The sequence below is a fragment of the Tympanuchus pallidicinctus genome, unplaced genomic scaffold (assembly GCF_026119805.1).
Source record: "Tympanuchus pallidicinctus isolate F22 unplaced genomic scaffold, pur_lepc_1.0 scaffold11, whole genome shotgun sequence".
Classification (NCBI taxonomy): Eukaryota; Metazoa; Chordata; class Aves; order Galliformes; family Phasianidae; genus Tympanuchus; species Tympanuchus pallidicinctus.
In genome coordinates this window covers 21,597,748-21,621,593 of record NW_026294627.1, presented here as the reverse complement: position 1 = coordinate 21,621,593, position 23,846 = coordinate 21,597,748, and the positions used below count along the sequence as shown (strand labels likewise).

Sequence of the window (23,846 nt, the reverse complement as noted above, 5' to 3'; positions counted from 1 at the left end):
GGCGGCACGGTACGGCGGGGCGGGGAAACGGCGGCTTCCGCATCGCTGGAGCAGCGGCTCCTTGCCGCCCCCCCGGGTATGGCGTTGCCGCTGCCCCTGTCCCTGCCCGAGCTCGGCGCGGTGCTGGCGGTCCTGGCCGCCCTCCTCCTGCTCCTGGTGAGAGCTGTGGGCATCCCGCGTGGGGGCGAGGGCCGCTCGGGGCTGGGGCTCCCGCTGGCTGGGGCTCCCGCTGGCTGGGGCTCCCGCTGGCTGTATTCGTCCGGGGTGCGTTGGAGAAAAGGGGTTCTCACCGCGCCTGTGGGAAAACCCGCCTCTGTGGCCAGGACTGGTGAACCGTGCAATGTAGTGGCAGCCACTACACGAGAGGGTTCTGGCCCTCTGTTGCAGGCTGTGCACTGGAACAGGATACCAGAGAGGTGGTGGATTCCTATTCTTGGAAGCATCCTTGCTCGGGCTGGTGCAAACTCTGAGCACCTTGACCTGGCTGGTCGTTGCAGGAGGTTGGCCTGGATTCAACCCAAGCACTCTACAGCTCAGTGATAAAATGCACTACTGTTGCTCTGTCTTGTTATGTCTTTGGTTGCCCCTTGTAGTGCATTCAGCAGTTAGATAAATCTTTAACAGGGTGCTGGTAGGTAAACTTAGGAGGAAGTTTTTCACCCAGAGGGTGGTGACGCACTGGAACAGGTTGCCCAAGGAGGCTGTGGATGCCCCATCCCTGGAGGCATTCAAGGCCAGGCTGGATGTGGCTCTGGGCAGCCTGGTCTGGTGGTTGGCAACCCTGCACATAGCAGGGGGTTGAAACTGGATGATCATTGTGGTCCTTTTCAACCCAGGACGTTCTATGATTCTATTCTATGATTCTATAAACAGAGCTCAAAGGTTTTCTCTTCTTTTTCATTACAGGTCTGTATAATTGCTCACGTAACCGCAGTAAAAATGCCAACCCTCCACCGACACGCTGAAGAAAAATTCTTCATCTGTGCTGAAGGCAGGAAAGAACCTGTACCGAGTATCCATGACCCCCCTACAAAGGAACTCTCTGTAGTTGTGCCTTCTTACAACGAGGAAGACCGGTGTAAGATTTGTCTTGTTTTGAGGAAAAAAAAAAAAAAAAAAGTGAAGTCTGTTGTGACTGTGATAATGCAGAGGTTTTCTTTCTGGTGGTGGTAGTCTTTAATGGGCCTGTATGTAGTTTCCAGAAAACTGACCAACTAGGTTGAGTTTCAAAATTAAAACATTGTGTAATTTGATTTCTTATGCTAAAAATAGCATGGGGCACTTGTAGCAATCTGCTTTATTTTAATAAATTGCAGCAGAAGGCTGCTTACTGCCCCAGTAGTTGCTATAAGGCAAGATGCAGAAACAGACTTCTGAAATTAGAGAGCTTCCTACTCTGTAAGCAACAGCTGCAGTCTCAGACAAGCAAGGAAAAGGGTGATCTCTTGTCTCTCATTCTGCTGTTTGGTGTGGCCTTATTTATGAGGACAAAATACTAAAAAGTGAGTGCTTTCCTATCTGATAGAAATCATTAAGCTCTAGAGCTGTACTTGTTGATGTGTGGTAGCTGACGTTATTCCTGTTCTTGGTGAGTGAAAGTAGTGAGCTGTTCAGGATTCCACTGAGAGAGACATGGGCAGGAGGTACACCTGACCCTTTCACAGAGTCACAGAATGGCCAGGATTGGAAGGGACCTCAAGGATCATGAATCTCCAACCCCCCTGCCACAGGCAGGGCCACCAACCTCCCCATTCAATACTAGACCAGGCTGCCCAGGGCCCCATCCAACTTGGCCTCAAACACCTCTGGGGACAGGGCATCCACAACTTCTTTGGGCAACCTGTTCCAGTACCTCACTACTTTCATAGTAAAGAACTTGACCCTTTCTAGAGAAGAGTGCATTCCTCAGTCCTGCTTCTCCATACATACTTCCAATAAGCAAAGACTTCACATGTTCCCTGTGCTTTTCACTTAGTTATCTCTCTCTTTGGAGGCAGAATAATCACTTGAACCAAAGGCAGCCATGAGGCTGAATATTTTTCTAACATGCAGATAAATCAGTGCCTACTCTTTGGCATCATCGTGGCTAACAGCCTTAGTAAGAGAGGACATAATACTGACTGTCATTGGGAACTTCTCTTGATCTTTGTCGCTTTGCTCGAACAGGAGAAATCAGTGCTGATTTATAGGATCTGTCTTGGAGAATTTCTTTTATTTATTTATTTTTTTAGTACTTGATATCATTACCTAATTCAAAATGGAATGTTGGTTCTTATCTTTAAAAGAAATGATTTTATGTTGTCCTGCATGTATGATTTTTTTCATTGCCTTTTCTGCATTCAGAAAGGACAGGGCTTTGAATCGCAGGTCCTGAACTTGTTCACTAGTGTTGTATGGTTGAGGCAATTCACTCATGTTCCCCTTCTGGTTGTGGTCAGCTTGGTTGTGCTGATGCTTTTTGGTGCCTTTGTTGTTCAGCCTGTTATAATCTACTGATTTTTTTTTTTTTTTCCCCTCTAGTGCCTCTTATGATGGATGAAGCTTTGGATTATCTAGAAAAAAGACAGGTATTTTAATTTTGCATTCAAAAAATGCTGTCTTTCTATGTGTTATGTATAAGAAGGATGTGATCTATTAACTTTGTTATTTTGGTGTATGTCAAAGCAGTATAACAGCCTCTTGGAAGTGAAACATGTCTTATCAGTTCACTTTCTTTTGAATAGTATGCTGTAAGACTATTTTCTTTATTTAATTAAATTGAATGTGCTACTGTATGATGTATGATTTCTCCAAGACAGAGATGAGGATAAACAATACATTTAACATTCTAAACTACATATTGGTTGGTCCCAACCAGTTTTTAAACATTTGTTCTTCTTCAGGGTTGCTTATTTGAGTTAAGAAGGTGTTTGGTTTTGTTTATCTGTTTTAGCAGTAATGTTGCTTTGGGCTTTCGTGTTTTATGAATTTGATTGATTTTTCAGTTCTAAATAGTAGTTGAGGAAAAATATGGCAACCAATGTAATGGAAGAGGCATCAAATATGGCAAAATTATTTCAATAAAGTAACTATGTTAGCAGATTTACTGCATAATATTGGAGCCTGTCTGCACATGGAAATGAGCTGAAAACTGCCAGACACAAAGAATGCTGATGCTTAAAAGGCCTGCTGTGAACTTCAGAAATGGCATGCAGTGCACTATTTGTGTTCTTCTTTTTAAGAAACGAGACCCTTCCTTCACTTATGAAGTAATAGTGGTTGATGATGGTAGTAAAGATCGGACCACAGAGGTAAGGAAACAATCAGAGGTATGAGTTTTGATATTGCAGTTGTGAAATATAATAATGATGTATTTTGGCACTTGAAGTAATTGATTCAAATTCATATTTCTGAACGTTTTCTGTTATGGTCCTACATGCAGTATGAATATCACATATACATAAACATACACATATAATTATTTTTCAAATGCTTATTACTCTTAATTGTCTTTCCTGCAGCTGGAACTCTAGAAGTTCTAATCCTAGCTTCAGTTAACAGCTTCTAACGTATTCTTCACCTGCAAAGTGATGTGCATGTGATCTTGAGGAAGCACAAGACGCCTTTTAAAGTACCTGGTTCATGCTGTGATTGACAGGAGAGCTGACATTTTGTCTGTCTCTTTGCCTTATCTTTCATGATGTTGTTCATTTAAAAACCCCAATGGCAGTAGAAGTGTTTCCCACCCAGTTCTGTGTTCTTGTGCTTCGATGAATGTTGACTTGCAACAACTCTTAGAGAAGATGAGAGGGAAAAGCTCATGCTTTCTTTCCCCCGTAGCATGGAACAAAACCTGCACATCTCTGCAGTGTGAATGGGATTTTACATCACTGAATTTTTGTTTAAGACCACAGAGAGCAGCAAGACAAGTGAGAAGTAGGTAGTAGTAGTAGAAAATTATTTTACTTTTGAATGTTTGTGTTAGTATAAAAGTCTGAAACAGTGTGCTATAAATTATATTAGGACTGGGAGTCTCCTGGTCTTCAGTGAATGGGGTTTAGAATTGCTTGGAGGAATATCCTGTGCTTCCTGAATATGAATACCTCCTTCACTCTTCTTGTGTTGACTGTGAACTACTTATTTTCCCAAACAGACTCCAGCAAACACTGGCAGTGTATTTGTTGAGACTGAAGTGATTATAGCTCTGTGCTATTAAATGAAAAAAAGGAAAGGGTGAGCAATGGTAAACTTCTACCTTGAGTCTTTTTTCTGTTTTATGCTGTTCTTTTTGTATGTCTCTCAGGTTGCAATGAAATACTGCGAGAAATACGGAAGCGACAAAGTGCGAGTGCTTTCTTTGGTAAAAAATCGAGGGAAAGGAGGAGCAGTCAGGATGGTAATTGATACTTTCATCTCCTTCTCTGTCTGAACTTCCTGTACCCAAATATGCAGGAAATACAGCCGTGCTGATACACGTTTTGAATTCAGTATAGTAACAAAATGACTCCTAGAAAGCTGAATACAAATTCCATGAACTGAAGCAAAAACTCTTTACAAAATTAACTTATTTTAGATTCTGGGAATGTAATGTTCATATTCTTGTTCTGTTCAGAAATGACTTTGCAGTGTGAGGAGAAAAAGAAAACAACAACAAAAATACCCTCACAGATTTTATAGAGGAAATACAAAGTTTGCAAGTATTGTTTTCTGGGTTGCTCATGGAGGCTGTGGATGCCCCATCCCTGGAGGCACTCAAGGCCAGGCTGGATGGGGCTCTGGGCAGCCTGGTCTGGTGGTTGGTGACACTGCACATAGCAGGAGGGTTGAAACGAGATGATCATTGTGGTCCTTTTCAACCCAGGCCATTCTATGATTCTATGATCATTCTTTTTATTTTTTTTTAAAAAAAAGCACAGTGAAGTTTGTACTTTAAGCCCACTGCTTATCACCTGTATTTCATAGTAGAAGAGGAAGAATTTGTGCTTCCACATACTAATACTTGCACATAGATCTTGTCATAAAATCACCCTATCCTTAAACATAAAATAGCTGCTACACATTTGGGGGAACACTTTTTTCCTAGGATAAATGACACTGTACTCATATGGAAAAGGATGGTATCATTTGTGAGCCATCAGAGCCTTTATTAGCCTAATGAGAAACTGTAAAATGTCAAGTTAGTTATGATTCAACAAACACTTTTACTCATGCATACCATGTATGCAAATTTTAAGCTGTATCTTTATCACGTCCAGTTTGGGGTATTTTTGTTTTTTAGGGAACATTAGTATTTTATATATAGCAAATGGAGAAATCATGATGTTGAGTCATTGAGTTATTTTTTTAGTTATTCCAGAAGGAGGCTGATTGTGTATGTGATACAGTTTTGCTGTTCAGAGTGTTGAGTGGGGTCCTTTCATTATTTAAGTCCCACATGCACGTTTGTGACAATACATTTGGCAAACCCTCTCCTGTTTTTCTTGCCCTTCAATAAGCATCAAAGATCTCATTGTCAAGGATGTGTCAAAATAGGCTACAAAACCTGCTGCATCATGGATATTTTGCAGTGACACTTCTCAGAACTAATTTGAGATTATCTCTTGAATTCTTTTGAAAGTAAGTTAGAAGAACATATAGCACTGCATCCTCCTTTCCATAGCTCAGATGACAAAGGAAAGCTGTCCAGTGCACTGGTAACCACTAATTACTGCTCTGTGTTCCCCTGTTGTAGCTGACTGTAGCAATGTGTCTCACGATTTTAGTTGTAAAGCTTTTAGCCTGTAACCTTCTGTAGATAAGAGGGATCCTTAAGGTCCCATTTTCATGCATTGTCTGTCGTTACGGGATGGTGTGCAGTACGTGAAGTTTCTAGATGTTACTGCAACATAAATGCAAACACTGAATTGGGAGGTGTAGACTTTTCTTGACTGTTTTGATTGCAGGGTGTTCTTAGTTCTCGGGGGAAGAAAATTCTTATGGCTGATGCAGATGGAGCTACAAAATTTGCAGATATTGAAAAAGTGGAAGAAGGTCTTACAAATCTCCAACCGTGGCCTGTGAGTATAAATTCTGTTTTTTCAGTTTAATACATACACATACAGGTGGATTCTTGTAATTCACTTTGAGTTGTTTGGAGTCCAGCTGAATGAAGTTCTAGCTGTAAGTCTGAATGTTATGCTTTGAAGTTGTGAGAATGGGCTGTCAGGAGGTAGCTTGCATGGGGCTCCTTTGCATTCCCTGTGCCTATGAAATATGCAGCACGTTGTGTTCTACTCATCATTCTTGGTGTGAAGTTGTTACAGTCACTATAAAAAGCATGTGTTCCTACTCACTTAAATAACCTTTATTTTGCTTAGTAATTGTAGTATTTTATTCTTATCTGATGTCATCTTGTATAGCTAAGGACGCATCTTAATTTCACCCTATTTTTTAACTCTTTTTCAGAGTTATTAGTTTAATGAAGGCATTTGGAATGCCTTTTATTATAAATATAAATTCAAAAACTGTGAAACAAGATCTCCTCCCTGGATAGCCATTGTCTTGCCGTGACCTGAAAGAACTGAGGTTTTAGCCCAGTGCTTAACCCAAAACAGAGGTATATATGTCTGGTGAGGTTCCCAAAAAGCAAGAAGTGGTGCTCAGCTTGCCAGTGGGAGCTCTTCTGGCTGCATCTGTGCGACAGGTGGCAGCTCCCACTGTCCATCTGTGGGTGTAAGCATGCAGGGGCCGCCGGGTGGCAGTGTTTCTCTCATGCTGCTCACTACCACGGCTGCTGCTGGGTCTCCAGCGTCAATCCCATGATCAAATACAGCAGGTTTGGGAGTTTTATAGGAGTCGTCTGAGAATAAATGTAAAAATTCTGTTTTGATTGCCTCTTTTGGTTTAGTTTGAGATTATATTTGTGAGTGATACCATGGTAATTAATTTATTTGAAGGTGCTTCCATGGAACAAGTATTGTTATCCTTTTCACAATGCAAATTAAAGGGAAAACATATAACTTGAGGTGCCTTGTGATGCTAAATGTTTATCAGTGCTGCTCACTACATTTCATAGAATGGTTTGAGTTAGAAGGGACCTTTAAGATCATCTAGTTCCAAACCCCTGCTGTTGGCTGGGACACCTCCCTCTAGACCAGGTTGCTAAAAGCCCCATCCAGCCTGGCCTTGAATGCTTCCAGGGAGGAGGCATCCACAGCTTTGCTGGGGAACTGTGCCAGTGTCTCACCATCCTCACAATAAATAATTTCTTCCTAATATCTAGTTTCAATCTGCCCTCTTCCAGTTTAAAACTATTTCCCCTTGTCCTGTTGCTACATGCTCTTATTTAAAGTCCCTCCCCAGCTTTCCTGTAGGCTCCTTTCAGGTACTGGAAAGCCACTATAAGGTTTCCTCAGTGCCTTCTCTTCTCTAGGCTGAAGAGCCTCAGCTCTTAGCCTGTCCTCATAAGAGGTGCTCCAGCCCTCTGATCATCTTTGCAGCCCTCTAGACCCACTCCAACAGCTCCATGTCCTTCTTGTGCTGGCAGCCCCAGAGCTGGATGCAGTACTCCAGCCGGGGTCTCACAAGAGTGGAATAGAGGAACAGAATCACCTCCCTCGACCTACTGGTCATGCTTCTCTTGATGTAACCCAGAATATGATTGATCTTCTGAGCTGCAAGATCACACTGCTGGCTCATGTTGAGTCTTCCATCAACCAGTACTCCCAAATCCTTCTCCTCAGGGCTGCTCTCAAGCCATTCTCCACCCAAATTGTGTCTGTGCTTGGGATTACCCCCACCCAGGTGCAGTACCTTGCACTTTTATTGTATTTGTACTTGAGAGGAACAATGTAAACTAAATTGTTTATAGTTGATAGGTATGAATAAACTGCAGCAACTTGTATGCACTATATATGAAGTGTATTAGCCTTTAGATCATCTGTTAACTGTAGAAGAGATTTATTTTAACCTTGGAAACCAACAGTAGATAAAGTGTAGCTACAGAAAGCAGAAAAGTGTATGGCTTTGAAGTTTTTATCGTGTGGTCCTTATCACTCTTAAAGGTTTCATATAGAGTCAGGAGATTCCAGTGACTCGGAAAATGATAGTTTAACTAATAAGTCTTTAATGTGTATTCTTGTGCAGAACCAGATGGCTATTTCCTGTGGTTCTAGAGCTCATCTGGAAAAGGACTCAATAGCAAAGGTTTGTTTCCCATTCCTCCTGTATACTGTTACTCAAAATATTGCCTTTATTTGATCCTGTTATACAGATTTTACAGTTAAATAAACATCTGTAAGAGAGTGGGAGCTTAAAAAATAAGAAATGCTGTGAATGGATCTTGTGCTCCATCACATTACAAAGGATGCGTTCTGCGTGTCAGGCACCACCAATTTGGAACTGGTTTCAGTTAGTGTTCCAGTTGAAGGATTTCATTTTCCTAGTTGAGAGCATCTTAGAAGCAGAATTTAAATTCCTGACAATTAATAGCTAGAGACCATTTAAGTTTGCTGTTATTAGGAGCTGAAGTTTTAGAGGCAAGTCTGTAGAAGGCAACGTTTTGTGACTGATGAGTTAAAGCTTCTACAGGAGTAGTCTGTGTGAATGTACATCTTCTGCCAGTACTGGTGCTGGAGTGCAGGGCGACTGATGAGCTCATTTTTATTGATTCTCTTCCAGTGCAGGATCTTATTGATCTACAAATCTTGAGATCTGCTCAAAATGAGTTAGGGATAATTAGCACTAAGCTGTTTGAAGGGTGTCTTAATCAGTGGGAAAGTACTGTAATTTTTCTGTATTACTCATAGTGAAATTTTTGAGTTTTGAACACACAGATGGGTACTGTTCAGTCCGTGGCTCTTGTGGAATAAACAGTGCTGCATAGGCACGGTCTTATCTTGCATCTGGTTTTCTGATGTCTTGGCAGTCAGTAGTTGACAAAATGCAGGCATTGAACTTGTATTGCAACAGACATGTTGCTGGACTAATTTTTCCAGCATCGTTGGATGTGTTCATCATTTTGAATGTTCTCAAGAATGAGCTTTTTTAATACTGATGTTAAATATGTTGAATGATGTTGAAAATATTCTCATATATAATATATGAGTATGTGAATTATCAAATAGTTACGGAAGACCAAAAGAAGTTGTGTTGGTAATGCTCAGCCTCTGGTAGACATTCAGGTGTTTTTTTTTTTCTGGTTTATCAGATGGTATTTGAACAGCTCTCTGGGAAGAATTCCTGTAAATACTTGTGGGTATATGTTAATATCCTCAAACAAACAAAAAGAAAGCTCACATAATGTTCAGAAATGGGGATAAATCTTTGACGTTGAATTCACGTGCTGGTGTGACTGAGTACCATTTGCTGGTACTTGTTAACTGTACAGCCAATGAGTCCTGGGGCTTTTGTAACAACGTTGTCTCCATAGGGCTGGGTGTAGGCCATGTAGCTGATAAACTGTAGGCCACAAAAATCCTTCATGCTGTGTGGAAACACAGAGTATACCTGCGTTTTCTTCAGTGCATTCATATTTCTTATCATCTTTGAGGGATCTTACTAAGTGACTGGGTGCAAACTGCAGAAATACAGTTTGCAGATGAGAGTATTCCTTCTTTGTTTTCAGTTTCTCCCCCTTTCTTACTTTTGATGGTGTGTGGTGTTAATGAATGACAGTCATGCACAAGTAGCCTTGTGTTCCCTGTCACACAGTAGCTCACCTTCACCGGAATACTGAAGAATCCACACCAGATCCACCATTAACCTGGGGCTAGAGCACTTTTTTAGAGCTGTGAATTTCCTTAAGCCAAAGGCTGTTATATAGTAAGCTGAACATCATCTCATTTTGCAATTAAGGTTTGAAATTATTTGCTTTCAAGGCATCTCTTATCACCCGGAGATGTTTAACAGTTAAATTGCTGTCTCCTTTTTGCGTGGTATTTAGCTCATGGTCTTAGATACAATCATCTTAAATTCAACTTAATTCACCAAATTCAGGATTGAGTTCAGAAGTGATGGATCTGAGCTGCAGTTGTTTAGGAGCTGCCTCAAATACAAGACTGGCAGTGATTCTGCAAACACAGAATCAGCCTCTGGATTCCACTGACAAACATATCCACATGACATGATGTCAAGAGCACAAATGTAACCAAAGAGTAGACTGGGAGAATCACAGACTCGCAATCTTGAGTTGAAATCCAGGTTTGGGCTTCTGCTGCATGTAATATGGTACAGTCCAGAAAAGCTGCCACGGATTAGGGAAAACAGCAACAAGAACATAGAGATGTTAAAAGTCTGTGAGTATCCTAATCATGGACTTGACTGGCAAGTCTCTCCTTTTCTGCTATAATTTTGTTTCATTGTAACAACTGGAAAGTTCTGGTTTGTTTCCTGCACTGATGAAAATAGTTTATGAACTTTGAAAACTGTCTTGAAATAGGGCTCTTGTCCTGAGAGCCAGCTCTGTTTAAACGCTGCGCTCATCATCTAAAGGAAACCATCTAACTTCTTCCCTTTTGTTCACAGCGCTCTTACTTTCGAACTCTCCTGATGTACGGCTTCCATTTCCTTGTGTGGTTTCTCTGTGTCAAAAAGATCAGGGATACACAGTGTGGATTTAAACTTCTAACCAGAGAAGCTGCATTGCGGACATTCTCAACCCTCCACGTAGAACGCTGGTAAATTTTCTTTGTTGTTGTTGCTTTTCTTTCTTGATTAGCATGATTTTGGAAAAGTAATTTCAGCATTGCAACCACTGTGAAACAGTGTGTTCAAGACCAGGTTGGATGGGTCCCTGGGCAGCCTGGTCTAGTACCAGATCTGGAAGTTGGTGGCCCTGCCTGTGGCAGGGGGTTTGGAACTGGATGATCCTTGAGGTCCCTTCCAGTCCAAGGCATTCTATGATAATATTTAAACTAAACACCAACATACATTTACTCTTGATGTTAATATAAAATGCCTATAAAATCAGTTGTCTGATAATCCCTGCCCTGAATTCATAAGCTTTTTATTCAGAATATAAATATGCACATGCAAAGATTTCCTTCCATAACATCTAGAATGTTTCTGCTTGTCCTCTTGGGTGACAGAAGAAGGGATAATTTCAGGATGTAATTAATTTCATCCTAATGCAGGGCTCTAAAGTATGCCAAGTGAAGCATGGCCAACAAGTCTCATTTCCTGCCATCAACTACAGAAAGACCCTGGACAACTAGTACAGGAGTTATCTCTACTGTAGGTGGCTGAAGTTCAGCAGGGTACATTCTGCTCAGTGTAGTAATATGTAGGAACAAACTGTGTCAGAGGCCTGTGCCTGAATTGCATCCGAAGGATAAAACCATTCAGTAAAAGCCATTTGGACTACTAACCCAAACTTGTATCTAAGGCAGCTCAGTTTCTGGTCCATATAGGCAATGTCAGTGGTCTTAATAGACTAAAAGCCAAGACAATTCTTCCCTTTTGCTAAATGAATCCAAAAATGTCTGTACAGCAGACAGCACAAGTGTTAAATTAGCGCTGAGTAGTCGGAGGCTGCACTGAAGTGCTGGATGTTATCAAACGCAGAGCAGTACTTACCCAGTAAATAATACAGGTTTTGTCTGTGTGTCTCTCAGCAGGATGATAACATACCTCACTTAAGCAGCGTTAGGAGCACAGTTGCATTCTTGGAAGCTGAACGTCTCATGTTCTGGCAATAGATATGTCCATGTAAGCAACATAGCTATCCAGCTGCTAGGTCAGAGAGAACAAAAGACTGTTAAGTAAGTTTCCATACTTGTATTATTATCAGAAAGACCACAATTAAATACTTACGGTGCTTTTAATATTTCATTAACACCATCTATACCGTGCAGCCTTGCGTTTCCATATTCACTTTCTGTAGACGAAAGTGGGAGTGGGGAGCAATGAGGCACTGCATCAAGATCTTCCTTTATATGATCCTCTGTCTGGTTTTGGCAGTTTCTAAGATTACTTTAAAGAGAGGGAAATAACTCAATTTCAGCTGTAGTGGAAATAAAGCAGTAGTTGCTGAGAAGTCCAGGGTTTTTTTTTGGTTTTATCATGCTTCTCTTCCAGCCTACACTGACTTAAATATCATCTCTTTAATGTTGAAAACCCTAGAAAACTGAAATCCCAGTTATCATCTTGCTGTGCAGAGTTTGATTTATAGATGCTTATTTTTATGAAATCTTAAAAGCAAACTGAAATATACAGAGAAAGATAATGTTTTTATCTTCAGGGGGATGAGAATCATACAACAGTTTTTTAAGAGAGGCTGAGAGACTTCCCAGAATATTTTATTATGCTGAAGTTTAGAAAGCATAAAATTAATAGATACTGGATATTGTTTATATTTTTGATACTAAAAAGTCACGCTCAGATCCTAAGCAAGTTTTTCTTTTCCCGTTAATGTTCTTATTTACTTTTTGGTGTAACTGTTCCTCAGAGAGCTGGCTGTATATACACGAACAAAACCCAAACATTCTTGAAATTTACTTTCTACATAGCAAAGCTTTGACATTAGTTTGAAATAAGAGCAACCTTTTGAACAGAGAGCATATGCTTCGTGTTTTAGGTTCTGAATCTGATTACAGCACTAATCTATTTTTCAGAAATGGATGGAGCACATTTTTTAAATTAAGACTTAAAAGAAAATTAAAAGAGGTATTTTAAAAACAAAATGATGACAGTTGGAATTACTCACTTTCAGACCCCAAAAGAAGCTCCGTTTCTGCATCCAGTCTGTGCTGGGGAAGTGTAATTTTTATGTGAAATTGTAATGCACAGGAAGAAAACTGGAAAATTAGATTGCCTAACTGACAGAATTTTTCTGTGCAAAATTTGATCATTGATTTTTTTTCTTTTTCTTCTGACTACAGAAAAATCATAACAATTGTTCCAGGCAGAATATTTGTTTCCTCACCCAGAAGAACTAGACGTGGCAGCAGTTACTTTTCTACCTGGCATATTGATAAAATGAGTGGAAATTCAGAGCGTAGTTCATGCCCTGGCTTGATTGACATTTTGTAAAGCAGCAATTTGTAATGATATTAAGCAACTTAGCAGATCACTGGTTAGATAGATTGGTTAGCTTAAAATGTTTGTAGAGTAAAATTGATAGAACAAATTGTATTATTTTAGTCTATAAAAATTGCTGTGTGCACTGAACAAGCCACTTTTTTTCACATTTAAAACTCACATGTTCAGCTTAAAAGACATCCCATGATTGTTTCTTCTATCACTAAGTTGTAAATGTGAATTTCTAAAAATTACAGGAAAATAAGTAAGTATTGCTTAGAAAAACATATAAATATTTGTTACAGGGATATTTTTCCACTGCTTTGGCATCATAGGCCAACACAAGCAGTGGAATGAATTGTTTTTTCCTGTTTTTGTGCAGGACAAGTAGAATTGTTTATGAATGTCTAATCATAGAATGGCCTGGATTGAAAAGGACCACAATGCTCATCCAGTTTCAACCCCCTGCTATGTGCAGGGTCACCAACCAGCAGACCAGGCTGCCCAGAGCCACATCCAGCCTGGCCTTGAATGCCTGCAGGGATGGGGCATCCACAGCCTCCTTGGGCAACCTGTTCCAGTGCATCACCACCCTCTGGGTGAAAAACTTCCTCCTAATCTAATCTAAACCTCCCGTGTCTCAGTTTAAAACCATTCCCCCTATCACTATCCAGCCTTGTAAGTGGCTGTTCCCTCTCCTGTTTATGTGCTCCCTTCAAGTACTGGAAGGCCACAATGAGGTCTTCTCAGAGCCTTCTCATCTCCAAAATCAACACAAAAATATTTTGCTGTTAAAACTATCTCTGTTTTGTCTTGTAGAATTAAAATATTCTGATCCTGGCAGGTGCACACGGGCTTTCAAAAGCCTCGTTACAGCTGGAGCTTGTCACCATATTTCATTCTTTGGCCACTGAAAGTTGCATCTGCCCTGTTAAGAGTTCACTAGAACAACATGATATCAAAGAAAAGTTATAAATTTCAGTCATAATGATATAACAGAAGGCCAAATGTTGGATATTTGATATATTTAATATTAGACAAGCAAAAAAGAGCCTAATGGCAATTTCAAAATAACTATTAAATTCTCAGGATATGTCAGTTGCTCCAAAAGTCATGTCTCATTTATTTTCATGGAAACTGTAACAGATAGAAAGAGTACAAGAATGCTGTTTGATAGAGAAAATTCTCAGCTACAAAACACTATTTTTCAATATAGTCACCCCTGTTAGCAATGCATTTTCACCTGCAGTGAACAAGAGCCTGCATGTGACCTGCTGAAGCACACCACCCACTGCCTCCCTGTGCTCACATCCACTGTTTTGTCTCCATGGGAGTTCAGCAAGTGTTACTGAATGTCAAATGGGTGCCATGTTTTCCACATGGAGGAATTCAAAACACCTTTGCTTCAGGCACAGTTCCACTTTAGAAGCCAGACTGCCCCTCTGCTTCTGTCTGTTACACAGCAACAAAATATAATGTGGTTATTGGTGGAAAGGTTCTACTGCTATACCACCACCATCCACCTCTGAAATTGTGGGATGACATAATAAAGCAGAAGGCATTACTTTTGGAGCAGCCCTCATAGTACTTTACAAGCTGAAACAAGTTCAGTTTAAAAGGGATTTAATTTCAGTTGGGCACCCAGCAGCTTTGTGTTACATCAAGTTTAAGCCAGCATCGTCGTAACTTAGACAAAAGCATGTAGTGTAAGTAGAGCCACATGGAAAAGTTGTCCAGTATTTTGTACTTCATGTTTGTGTTAATTAACACATAATGGAGCCACTATTAGAAATAGGTAGGCAAGCTTCACACCATATATTTTTGGATGTCTAACTTGAGGTACTTAAATTAGAGGCTGAAGTTCCTATGTGATCAAGGCAGTGTTAAGCTTTTCTAGGAACTTATTCAAGCTAGAGCCACACTCAGGTACCCTGTGTTCCCCTGCCCAGAGGCTCTTACTTCCACTCTCTGCAGCAGGATCCTCTGAAGTGTATGATGTGAATAATACCCTGCAATTCCTAGCAGTGCTTCTGTCACGCAGTAGCTAATTGCAAATGGCTGACGTGCTGCTTCATGTCAAAACACATGTATTGCATTCACCAACTCATCCACTGGCACTGCTTTGATCTCTGGAGTTGGCTCCAGCTAAAATACCCACACTTACGTCCTAAAACTGTGTACCACCTGGATTTGGTGCTCTGCAGTGTGAGGGTCATATTATCACGTATGGAATATACTGCAAGCTATGTTCCCTCATTAATTATTGTAGCATGCATCTGTACTCAGCACTGGTGGGGCCTCTTCTCCCAGGCAGCAAACAGGACCTGAGGAAATGGCCGCAAGTTGTACCAGAGGAGGTTTAGGTTAGACATAAGGAAGAACAATTTCTCTCAGAGTGGTCAGGCACCGGAATGGCTGCCCAGGGAGGTGGTGGAGTCATGGTAGCATTGGTGATGGGAGGATGGTTGGACTAGATGATCTTGCAGGTCGTTTCCAACCTTGTGATTCCCTGATTCTATGAAAAGGTCGTGGGGAGCAGAGGAAGAATTGTACGCAGGCAGTGTACGACAGAAGTCGTTCTCCTTCCAGACTTGAATTGCATTTTGTATATTTCAGGATATGTTCACTGCTGCACTAATGGCAACCACATGTAACAATGTTAGTGTTCAACCTGATTAATTCCCATCCTTTTAGTCTTTTACTTTGAGCACAGTAGTTCTCCAAACTATTTAATGTTGCTGTGCTCTGATGTATATTGCTGACATTCGGGTAATTGGTTGTCCATAGGAATTGTTGCAAATCACCATTAGTTTGCTGGGCTAATACTTTATGGAGTAATATTTTTAGAACAGTTCATATGGTATAATTCATCAGACAATTATTCTGTCTCTTAAGTTTTTTAGTCAGTTAAGTAGTAAATATTACAAAATTAGATTTACTGTTAATACACATGACTCATAAACATCCAGAGGTGAATACATGTTTTTTTTTGGCTTACAAATGTAAAATGTCAGCAAAATGCCAAATAATACGATTTCAGTAAGAGACTATGGTATAATTAATAAAATAATATTCAACCCTAATTTAAAAAAAAAACAACAGTAAAGTGTCAAGGCTGCTTGGCTCAGATTAAGTTGACAGGAGGAAAAAACATCAATTTATTCCTGTAACTGTTTTCATGGCAATTAAAAGGCCTGTGTTCTAATCAAAATCAGATTTACAGACCGTTTCTAAAGCCTCTCAACAGAATAACTGTAGTCTCTGTTGATAACTTCTGTTTATACCACCTCTGCATGTTTTACTGCTGTGCTGTGTCAGTGGTTGCTTCACACACACGTACAGAGCAAGTCCAGGTTGATGTGTGTGTGAGAATGACCTCAGCTTCAGGCAGCGTGCTGCGGTCTGTACTTCAATGGAGCATACACATGTGTCACACCTGAGAACATGTTTTAAAGTCACTCCTATTGTTGCATTCATTAATAGTACAAGGAAGTGATGCCTGAATGTGGCTGGCCAACACCTTCAATATGCCTTTTTGCTTGCTTGCATCTTTCTGTCCCACAGCTGTAGTGTCAAATGAGGTTACTAATACCTTGAATTCAAACAACACCAGAAGCCTTGATTCAGAGGTCCTACCTAAGCATTCACTTGCAAGAAAGAAATGCACAATTTTCTACGCAGAGAACAAAGAGGATTAAAGCATGTTTTGAACAAACTGGGTGGAGGGCAACTGAATTAGGGTAGGATCTCCTCCCAGATTCATTCTGTTGCACAGCCTGCAGACAATCTTGCCAGCAAAGAAAAAGACCAGTCTCAAGAGGGTTTTGGAGGTGCACATTAAATGGTCACTGGGCTCTGCTATTGCAGATTGACATTGCCCGTTCGACTCCTTGGTCTTCAAAATTTTCTAAATCATGATTGTGACAGAATGGAAAGTGAGCAGTGGTGTGGACACAGCATGAAATACACCTTCAGAAACAGAGTGCAGTGAAGTGTTGTTATCTGTATGTTGGCTGTTTTCTTAGTCATTCAGTCAGGAAATTTGTTTTCCTTTCATGTACATTGGATCTGTAGAGAATTGGTATCAATTTTGTAACTGAATACCAACCTCTTTTAAATTTACAATGCCACCATATTCCTCCTGGAAATAAATATCACTGAATTTGCTATTTGCTGTTCTATTGCAGGGCGTTTGATGTGGAGCTCCTTTATATAGCTCAGCACTTGAGAATACCTATAGCAGAAGTTGCTGTCAACTGGACTGAAATTGAAGGTAAGGAAGCACTTTCTTTTTTGTTAAGATTCCTTAAGTATCAATCCAGAATAAAATAGCTGAGGATTTGCTCAAAGTGAATCATATTTTATCCAATTTTGATAGCGCGCAGCCTTCTTTCCATACAAATTCAGAATCCTTGCAGATTCTGTCATGGCAGGGTAATACAGACACAGGAAGAACAGGTGAACAGAGGGCAAGGGAGAGAAACTCTCACTGGAGACAAAGCAGGTAATTATACTGCTAGGGCTACCGAAGTAGTGGTGAAGCACTACTTCAGCACATCCTCTTGCTATAATGTGATAATAAAAATGTTGCTCTTGTAAAATGCTATGCAGAAAGCCTAACTGTCATTTTTTATTTATTCAGCTCTGTTCTTCTGTGTCTTTTCTTCCAAAATTCTCATCCTACCTATCAAGACCTTCTTTAGAGCACCCTCTGTTAAGATTTGGTTTGACTCTTTCAGATATGTACAGAGGTCTCTCTTATTGGGGTGCTAGGAGTAGCTCCATATATGTACCAAGAGGTACTGCTTGTTTCCACTTCCTTGCTTTCCTCCTATCAAACACATTTCCTTCCTTTCTTTTGCTCTGATGTTTTTTTGTTTTTTAACCTGAATCTTTTCTCCTTGGCACAACCCTGAACAACAAAAAGAGTGATGAGTTGTGATGGTGATAAAGGATGCAGGCAAGCAGAGAACATCCTGAGCCAACTTCACTGTTAAAAGAGAATGTTTTCTTTCAGTGCAGTTTCAGGTGTATTGCATCTACTATAAATGTTAGCAGAGATGGAAGAGGAGCTATGATGTGCATTCCTTACATTGCCTGGACATTGGCACGCTCGTACTGCTTTAAGGGAGCAGGAGATGATCATCTTGTACAAAGTCACTCAGAAATCCTTTACTTAACTGTTGGTGTTCAGGTTCCTATTTACTTGAACAAAGCCCTACTGCAAAGCAGTCTGTGTATCCTGTGGCACATGGTGAACTACTGTGCTGCTTCCAAACTGTATCTCCCTGCTTATGGTATAATGTAATGGCTGTAAGGCAATACATTTTAATACATATTTTTACAGTATTTGTAAGATTCCTTAATTAAAATTAAAGTCTGTGTACTAAGGCTGAACGTGCTGAGAATGCAGAGGTTCACAACTAGTAAAACTATGCTTGGCTATTCCTCATTTTTTCTAACAATGTCCTTCTGATTTTCTTCTTCATTAATCACAGGTTCTAAGTTAGTTCCCTTTTGGAGCTGGCTGCAGATGGGCAGGGATCTTCTTTTTATACGACTGCGATATATGACTGGTGCCTGGCAGCTTGAAACAAGAAAATGTAATTAGGTTATTTACATTTTTCAAATGTATTATTATACTTAATGGAACATGAGAACAGTTTCAATCAAGTGAAATGGTGTTGAAAGCTGAGGTAATTCTTTATTGCTCCTGCTGTATGTTTCATTTTTGCAGCATGTGTGTGTTTTGTAAGATTCTCAACAAGGAATTTGTACAATGTTTTGTAAAGAGAAAGCATTTCCAAAGAACATTTTCTTGTCTGGTTGTTGGGTCTTCCTTGTATGAAATAGTTGCGTGACCATGTCATGTAAACTCACTCACATAAATATATCTGCCTTTGTCTCGTCGTACATTCAGAATTTACACTAGTAAAATTTATACAAATTAAAGGAGGCACTCTTTTCTACAAGGTGCAATATTGGGCTGTGAATGGCCACAACCACTTTTCTCTGTAATACCTGGAAATATATGGCCATATTACAACTTGAATGATCAAAATTGATTCACACTAATGTGTGTTTAGATTCAGTGTTATGGGAAACAGTGCGTTTTACTGATTTAGGAAAGCAATGTTCATAAGGCTATTCTAAGAACTTTCAGTAGTCTCTTGACATTCCAAATGTTCTAAAGCTGTCTGAAGCTCAAACAGTTCGTCTGAGATCAAACTGCAGATCGCCTCCAAGCTGCAGAAGTTCCAAGAGAAAGCACATTTCATTTCAAAATGTTGTCACTGATAAATGTTTTGTTCATGCATACTAATTAATACTGTGGGCTCAAGGCTAGTAGTCCTTGGCATCTCTGAGTCTGTAGTAAAAAGGGTATGGAAAACTAATGCAGAAATGAGACCCAGTCCACACTTGGGGGCCTGTGCATTAGCCATGCCAATATGAAGTTCTCACTCTTTGAATGTGATCAGAGGAGAGTGGAAGGACCTTGAGTCTTTCTTACAAAGCCACACCTTATTACAGTACGCAGCTTTAGTGTTGTCAGAACAGTTGTGGACTGCCAACAAACAAAGCCAAATACAGATATAAACACATTTCAAGAATGAAGGGTATATGATCTGTGCTTTCACATACTTTTCAACTGATGATTTTTCTTATTCCTTCTGCAGTGCTATACTGCAATACTGAGTTTTGCTTCTGTAAGGGTTACCTCAGTTTTCTGTATAATAAACTGCTGGAATAAATTCTCAGAAATATCTTTGATTTTGCAGATTTCATTCTCCTGTTGATTTCACATACATCTCTCATTTCTGCAAAACCGATCACATGATTGACTGCTGACACTACTTAAGTAAAAAGCCAGCTTCCCAGTTTTGGTGAGAGAGATTGCCCTGATCAAACCTGGATCATTGTAACTCTGGCTGTGATTAATTAAGCTTGCTAGCCCACCCTCAAATGTAGATTCCTAAAATGTTCCTCGTGTCTTACCTTAAAAGGGAATTTCTTTTAAATCTAACCAACATAGTTCATCTTTTTCAAGCGATGAGACTTAGGTCATGCGTTGTTCTCTGCAAGATCTGTAAAAATCTGGTGACCTCTTCTTCAAGAAATTCTTCTGTATTGGATGTCAACGCTTGGAAAGAGGGGTGCTGCTTATGAGTTTATATATATATATTATTTTTTAATTTTCTACAAAGATCTTTTAAAACCTTGCAGATAAGACTCTCCAGTAAGTCTCACTATTGAGCTGTCTCCTTTAACAACTGTGCATAGGTCATTCCAACAAAAATAACTTTATCTTCCACCTCAGAGGTGCAGAGGTAAGGCTGGATTTACCATTTTTGAGCTTCTGGGGATTGGACAATGGGACTTGTTGGCAGAAATTTCTCTTCTGGGAGGAATGGAGATTTTCTCAGAAAATTTGAGCCCTGGATAAAGGTCACTTCATATCTAAATGGTCCAGAATCTGTTCAGTGTCTCTGAGGTCTGTAGGCATGCACAGGTCACAGCCAAACATCTGTGTCCTTCTCAGCTGCCTTTCAGAGCAGGTTTGCCATATCCACGCACTGTTGGAGGTAGTCCTGAGCCTCCACTCATTGCCAAAGTGGGCCTGAAAAATATTTTAAGAGCATGTGACAGACGTAGGCAGCTGTGGGACACCTGGCACAGTTTAGGTTACTTGTGTAGGTGTAGCCTGACACATTCCCTTGCAGAGAGGATAAAGTTGAACTGGGATGAAAAAAAAGAAGAGTAAACTGGGACAAAAAGAGCATGGGGAGAAGCTGAAAAGGAGGCTGATCTGGGACTGAGATTGGAGGGCAGTGAGTGAAATGGGAGACAGAGCACTGAGACTGCATGAGGAATGGGGTGGAACAGCATTGGACTCAGCAAAAAAATACAAGATCAAGGGAATGGCTAAGAAGACAGATCAATTAAGGACAGAAAAAGAAACTTTGCTAATGAGGGAAGGGGAAGCTGAAGTGGTTCGCTAAGCCAAGTCCTCCACAAGAATAAGGTTAGGACAGAAATTTCACGGTTTAAAGCAAGTTGGGACTGTGGATAGGATACGGCAATATTCAGAGTCTGGGCTGGAACCCAGGATCCTTTTCTAAGTGTTTCTCTGTTGTTATTTAACCTTCACAAAATCCTTTGGCAAATTATATCTCATCTTTGTGTGCCAGTCCTTAACTGGCTGCCAGTATCAGTTATTCTTCCAGCCCTGGTCACTGCAGTCTGCTCCAGTTCTGAACAGCATTAAGGAGCAATGGAATCTTTAACAAAGATGCAGGAGACTATACAAACCAAACTTCAGTAAAAGATGGCTTTTCCGAACTAGAAACCCAGGTATGAAGAACGCAGAAAACAAAAGTAGCCTTTCTGACATTTTCCCACATTGTTTTTTATGTGCTGTGAGAGGAAATGTTTGCTTTAGGAAAGCTTTTCATGTAGTCGTATTTCTAGTAGTTTGGACTGATTTGAGAATTATAACTTGTATGGCAAAGGCATCTGGATTGATTGACTTGTTTATAAATTGGAAGCTTGGATAGAGTGTTCATGAGACAAGGATGAAAGAGGGGCAGTGCACTCTCCTTCATCAGCCGAAGGTCACAGTAAGACAGGCAGATGGTTCTTATTCCCTCTTGGTGAAATGTTCAACACACTCAAAGGGATGTTTAAGAGAATCCGAGCCCACATTTTAAGAAATGGTGAAAGGATTCCCAAACCATTCATTTCAAGGGGGTATGTGGACTGTTCAGTGATATAGATGAGGCAATATCTCTATCTTTATAGAGAGCAGCACTCAGTAGTGCAACGGGGCTGTCATACTTAGTGCTCAAAAGTCTCCTGGGCAGCATCTTCAACTTCTTCTTGTATTTGCAGATTATGAAAGAAGCATAGGCTCACAGGTGAGCAGGGCTCCATCGGGCACAGGCTCTAACAGAAGGTTAAGCTCGTGCTTGGCTTGAGGCTTTTACTCAGTCACCAGTGTTCTTCTAACTGTATGTTGGGCAGCCGTACATAAACATCACAGTCTGGAGGCAAAGGTGTGCTTACTTTATAGAACCCAACAAGGAGAACAAGGATTAGCAGAAAGTGACTTTATGCTATGAAAACTAAAGTGCAAAGGAGCTTGTCCACAGTGAAATATAATGTGTATGAGGAACTTCAAAAGATTCCACAGATCATGGCTTATCCAGATCCATCCAGTGCAGAGCAAACATTCTGAACACCGATAAATTCCAGATTTGGGTCAGAAGTCTTAAATGCATTTGTGTCTTGAGCCCCACATCAGTACAATGTATTAATAACTTAATCCATGTATTTACTGAACAGAGAGAAAAAGAAGCACGCTGGCAAGTACAGACTGAAAACTATTAAGCAAATATAAAGGATAAGAAGATGTTTTGAGGCACACAGTGGCTATGAATTTCTTACATGAGATGACTTTGTGGAAGAAACCCAAATTACAGCATCTAACAGTTCTGATGCCCAAGCAAGCAGTAGTCTCTGATACCAAAACATTTTACACAAACCAAAGAATTATATAGAAATGTCAGAGGCAAACTGAAGGGAAACATAATTAATTTGTTTGAAACTGTCAGAATTCAGATCCTTTAGAAGTTGATGACGTCTTATAAAAATCTGGAGCAGTCAGAGATGCTGTGTCTTTGCATGAAATACATGTACTAAGTCATCCATAGCCTGATCGTCTCCAAGCTTTTACCTTAAAAGGAGGAGCTTTTCTTGTGAAATCTGTACATTTTTAGATACTAACTGATGACTCAGCTTAGTGTACTTCCAATATCTGTATGCAACTATCATCTGAGCCAATGGGAAGTTTGGAATCATGTATCTTGATCTTCCCATGAAGATCACATCAGATGACAGCTTTTGGACCGGATGCAGTACGTGACTTCAGAAGTTAACCATCAGGTTCCTGGGTGCCTGACCTTGTGCTTATTGGAATCCAGAATCCTGAACGAGGCACCTTTTACCCGTGTGAAGCACTACTTGTCCCAGACCACTTTGTTGGCTTCAGTCAGTGCTGTGTGACATCAGCCCCTTCACAGGCAGAGAGGTCTGCTCACTGCACAGTCCAGAATAGGAACCTTTCAGAAAAACAGGTCTGAGCTTTCCCTCAACAGAGCAGGAGTCTGCTTACAATTCAGACCGGTACCTAAGAAATGGGAGACCAAGAGCAAACTCCCACACTGGAAGGAGATCAAACCCACCTGTCCCATGAGATGTTCTCTAAATACCTCATTTATCATAGCACTTAGCTGAGGGTGAGGAAACTTAGATGCCTTCTCTTTGGGGTATTTACTTTTTTGCATCAAAATCAAGGATAGATTTCTTCAAAGTACTACTCTCCTTTGTGTTCTTTCCAGTATAACATAGTTGGAATTGTTGCACAGCAATCCCAGAAGTGGCAGAGGATGCTCCTAAGTACCATTTCAGAAGCAGCTGTGCTGGTTTAATTGCACACAACCATAACAAGGAGCATTCCCTCTACACCTGTTCTCAGGCTGCTTGGAGTTTCTTCACCAGTTCTGCTTAATACAGTGGCAGGATGCCATTTTCCATTTTTGTTTTTTCTTCTGAGATAATTTTCTGTCCTTTCAGCGATTTTAAATTACTCACTGAATGCTCCAACAAGCATGCATTAAAAAGCAGCAAAAGTAGGACTTCCCCTTTTGACAGTCATGAACTCACCACAAGCTCATGGAATGGCTTCTCATCTATGGACTGAGCCGCTTTCCGACAGTAGGAAATGCAAATTTAAATTTTTTCTTTCCTCTTTCAAGCTGAGACAGGAGACAGGAGCTGAAGGTACAGACTTCCAGCAGGTAAGTCCTGGTGCT

General features: G+C 40.4%; 1 protein-coding gene across 1 annotated transcript; it reads left to right on the top strand.

Annotated features, from left to right (window-relative positions):
• Nucleotides 1–40: 40 nt before the first annotated feature.
• On the top strand, nt 41–19,746 carry ALG5 (ALG5 dolichyl-phosphate beta-glucosyltransferase). The gene is made up of 10 exons (XM_052671034.1): nt 41–156; nt 907–1,078; nt 2,521–2,567; nt 3,222–3,290; nt 4,283–4,375; nt 5,922–6,035; nt 8,104–8,163; nt 10,483–10,634; nt 17,163–17,248; nt 18,474–19,746. The coding sequence occupies exons 1-10, from the start codon at nt 79–81 to the stop codon at nt 18,584–18,586; spliced, it is 984 nt and encodes a 327-aa protein (XP_052526994.1). The 5' UTR covers nt 41–78; the 3' UTR covers nt 18,587–19,746.
• The last annotated feature ends 4,100 nt before the right edge of the window (nt 19,747–23,846 follow it).

What these genes read in the sequence shown, in the direction of transcription:
- ALG5 (XM_052671034.1), top strand. Translation starts at nt 79, where the DNA reads ATGGCGTTGCCGCTGCCCCTGTCCCTGCCCGAGCTCGGCGCGGTGCTG. An exon ending in TTACAACGAGGAAGACCGGT is followed by an intron (nt 1,079 to 2,520) that starts GTAAGATTTGTC and finishes TTTCCCCTCTAG; the next exon opens with TGCCTCTTATGATGGATGAA. An exon ending in ACCCTCCACGTAGAACGCTG is followed by an intron (nt 10,635 to 17,162) that starts GTAAATTTTCTT and finishes GTTCTATTGCAG; the next exon opens with GGCGTTTGATGTGGAGCTCC.